Source organism: Condylura cristata, unplaced genomic scaffold (genome assembly GCF_000260355.1).
Source record: "Condylura cristata isolate star-nosed mole 26May11 unplaced genomic scaffold, ConCri1.0 scaffold00071, whole genome shotgun sequence".
In the NCBI taxonomy this organism is placed as follows: domain Eukaryota; kingdom Metazoa; phylum Chordata; class Mammalia; order Eulipotyphla; family Talpidae; genus Condylura; species Condylura cristata.
In genome coordinates this window covers 599,348-603,287 of record NW_004567172.1, presented here as the reverse complement: position 1 = coordinate 603,287, position 3,940 = coordinate 599,348, and the positions used below count along the sequence as shown (strand labels likewise).

The 3,940-nt window shown below is 35.8% G+C and overlaps 1 protein-coding gene across 1 annotated transcript; it reads right to left on the bottom strand.

Moving 5' to 3' along the window:
• LOC101628126 (olfactory receptor 2H1-like) lies at positions 1-939 on the bottom strand. Its single transcript, XM_004695569.1, has one exon. The coding sequence runs from the start codon at positions 937-939 to the stop codon at positions 1-3; it is 939 nt and encodes a 312-aa protein (XP_004695626.1).
• Between the last annotated feature and the right edge of the window lie 3,001 nt (positions 940-3,940).

The window sequence follows — 3,940 nt, the reverse complement described above, 5'->3', positions numbered from 1 at the left end:
TCACATTTTTTGTAAGCTAAATCTTTTTCTCAATAGTCTTTGCAAGGCATTTTTCACTTCTTTGTTCCTCAGGGTATAGATGAGAGGGTTCAATAAAGGTGTTACCACAGTATAGAAGAAGGTGAAGAACTTGCCATGTTTTGATGCAAAATGGTTCTTTGGGTCTGTGTAAACTATGGCCACTGTCCCATAAAACATGAAGACAACGATGAGGTGGGAGGAACAGGTGGCTATTGCTTTCTGTCTTCCCTCCTCTGATTGGATTTTTCCTATGGCTTGACCTATGTAGCCATAAGAAGTCAAGATCAGTCCCACTGGGACAATGGTGAAAAGGACAGCAGAAATGGTCATCTGCCACTCATTGGCAGAGGTGTCTCCACAGGCCAGTCGTATGAGGGCAGGAACCTCACAAAGAAAATCATCCAGGCGATGATGAGTACAGAAAGGCAGCTGGAATGTGATGGAAGATTGAATCATAGACTCTATCAGGCCAGACAACCAGGCTATGACTGCCAGTTTCCAACAGAGTGGAGGGTTCATAATGATACTGTAACGCAGGGGTTGGCAGATTGCAACATAGCGGTCAAATGCCATCACCACCAACAAGATGCCTTCAGTGGCACCAAGACAAAGAAACACACAAAGTTGTATGACACAACCTGTGTATGTGATACTCTTGTCTGCCCCCCATAAGTTGGATAGCATCTGTGGCACACTGGTTGTGGTGAAACAGAGCTCTAAGAAGGAAAGGTTGCTTAGAAAGAAGTACATGGGGGTGTAGAGACGAGGATCCATACAAGAGATCAAGATGATGGTCACATTTCCAAAGATAATCATAGTATAGAAGAGAATCACAATCCAGAAGAGAACCATTTCTAGCTGTGGCCACTCAGAAAAGCCAAGAAGGATGAATCCCATTGGGTAACTCTTATTGGTCATCCCTGTTGTTTTTAACATTGATGTTTGAATGTAATTGTAAATAAGACTTTGTGAATGAATTTTATAAACATTTTTCTATTGACATTTATTTAGAAAATGTAAAATGTATCTGTGATCTTTTTCTTTTACAGTAGATCTATAAATTGCAATCTCTTGTCTATAGAGCTTTGTTTCTTTGTAAAAAAAAAGAAAAATCCTCAAGGCTGATCTCACATAATTTTCTTTGATCATTTTCATTTTGCCATAGATTGTCCTTTAATTTATATACACACTAGCATTTAAAATATTAAATATTTGATCATCAAATTTATCTTTGAAATATCCACTACACCATGGGTATCATTTTAATTATGTGGTGATATTAGAAGACACATATAAAATAAAGATTATCCTGAAAGTAAAGCCTTTTGCTCCCAATGTAGATCTAAATAGTAAGTTACTAAACATCAATCATTATATGAGTGTCTAAGGAACACCTTAGTATTGGAGATATACTACATTTTAAGTAAGCCATCTAAGTTGGGCACGCTGTTCATGGTGAATCCTTTCACCACCCACTCTCCATCCACCCACACACTACTCTGGCCTACACATCATCTTTTATGTATAAATAAAACTAAATCCTTAAAAAAAAAAAAAAAGGAGGCCCTTCCTGGTGGCGCAGTGGGTTAAAGCACTGCACTGAGAATCTAAAGCCACTTCTGCATGAGTTCGATTCCTGCCTGTCCCGGAGGTGACCACATGGCGTGGCAGACCTCTCCTGACCAGCCCGCTGCTCCCCTCAGCAGTGTACTTCGTCGATCTGTCTGTTCTGTTCTCCACTCTGTCTCTGGTGAAGCCTCTCACTGCCCCTGAGCCTCTGACCTGTATCCTAGTTCTTTATGCACAAATAAATAAATCTTAAAAAAAAAAAAGGAAATTAACCAAAGTGAAATTTGTGATTATTTTAAAGCTGGGCTTCATGTGTAGGGGGTAAGGGAATACTGAGTAATGCATTGCATAACACTAACCTAAGGCAATAGTACTTGGGGGACATTATCTTGGAATAATAATAACTCCAGAAACTGTAAAATATCTAATAGATACCAAGAATGTAAAAATCATAGGGTATAAAAATATGCTGTTAGGTGAAAAATAAAAATATACTGTGAAAATGACTGTTTGAAAGCTGGCAAATAATGAATAAATTTGAGGGTCACTATAAGAAAATGTCCTTATTTAATAGCAACTGCATAGATACTTATGCAGTACCTGTGCAGGCAATATGCTTGGATCCGAAAATACAATGTTAAAAACAGAAATAAAATGTCTGTTTTTATAGACTTTATGAGAGACAAATGAATACATGAGCAGTTGGATGAACTATTTTAGATAATAAATTATTAAAGGAAAATAGGATATTATAATTGGGAATAACAATGAAGGATGCAAGAATCAGAATAGAATCATTTCATGCTGGAAAAATAGAAAGAAAAAAACTGTCTCTGAGAAATTATATTGTCTACAGGAAGTTTCCTGTAACCAGGGAAAAGTGAGAGCCATGTACATTGCCTGTGATCAGAATATCAGTGAAATTCAGGTTCTATTTTCCTGTGTTCAAGCCCTGAACTAAAATCACTGTTTTCCTCTGATGAACACCCTGTTCAGCAGATTTAACTACAGAACCTCCATTCTTTTCCATAGACTGTATGACCTTTTCAGTTCTCTCATTGTTTTTAGAGATTTATTTAATGTACTTACCTTCAACCAGCTCAGACTGGAATACTGCATTTAACTGTTGCATTTGAACAAAAATTTTCAAGTAGTTCATCTGGCCTTTATATCTTCTTCACTAAATAAATTATTTTAAGACCTTTAAAACATTCGTGAAACAAAAGATTAAATAAAGTCGTTTTATAACCCCACCATCAAATATGTCAATCACTCTATTTGGTTGGTCTTACACTCTATATTATACACAGGAAAATACTATGTAAAATATATTAGATATAGCACAGAAGTAATATAATTGAGGACATAGCTATAACTGTGAACGTATTCTCAGGTTCTTAAATTTAGAAATATTCTCTCAATATATAACTTAAAATTCATGTTTTACTTTACTATAGTAATTTATAAAAATTTCTACTATTTTTATCTTATTTTAACTAAAATTGTATTGAATTTTTAGAATGCTATGTTTTTTGGGGGGGTCATCTTCACCCCTTTGTGTGTACAGGCCTCACCTCACTGACCAACAAAGCAACAGTGCCATTCTCACTATCAGGTTTGTGTCTTCTCCACTTCCCCATCCCCCCATTCCCCTCAACCCCATAACATCTATAATTCTTATAAAATCTAATTGTTTGCTGTGATTTGTTATAGCTATTTGTATTTGCTTTGGTCATTTATATTCAACATTTGATATTAACCTTTCACTTTCTGACTAATATATTGCAAGTCCATCCATGCTATTGTAAAAGGCAAGATTTTATCTTTTCTTTAATAGTTGAAAGGTTTTCCATTGAGTATATGAGCTATATATTTTTTTGATCCAGTCATCTATGGATGGGCATTTAGGTTATGTCTATGTTTTACTATTGTGAATAATGTTGCTATGCATATAGCAGTGAATAAATCTTTTTCAGTTAGTATTTTCACACTCTGGTTAGAAATCTAGGAGAGGGCCCTCCCTGGTGGTGCAGCCGGTTAAAGCACAGCACTAAGAAGCTAAAGCCACTTCAACAGGAGTTCCATCCTTGCCCCGAGGTGATCGACATGGCGTGGTACTGAAAATAATGTAATTATAAATTTTAGAAATTAAATAAGCTCTGTCTTATCATTTCCTTCCTTTATGAATTTATGTAAATCTTATATTCACTTTTTTCTTATTCTATTGCACCTCAGAAATATTAGTAGCTTACCTGTTTGGAAATCAATGGCTAAGTTGACAAAATTCCTAAACTAGTTCAGATGAGAGCTCATCTCTGGATTCCAGTTCTTAGTAACTCCCCTAGTTAAA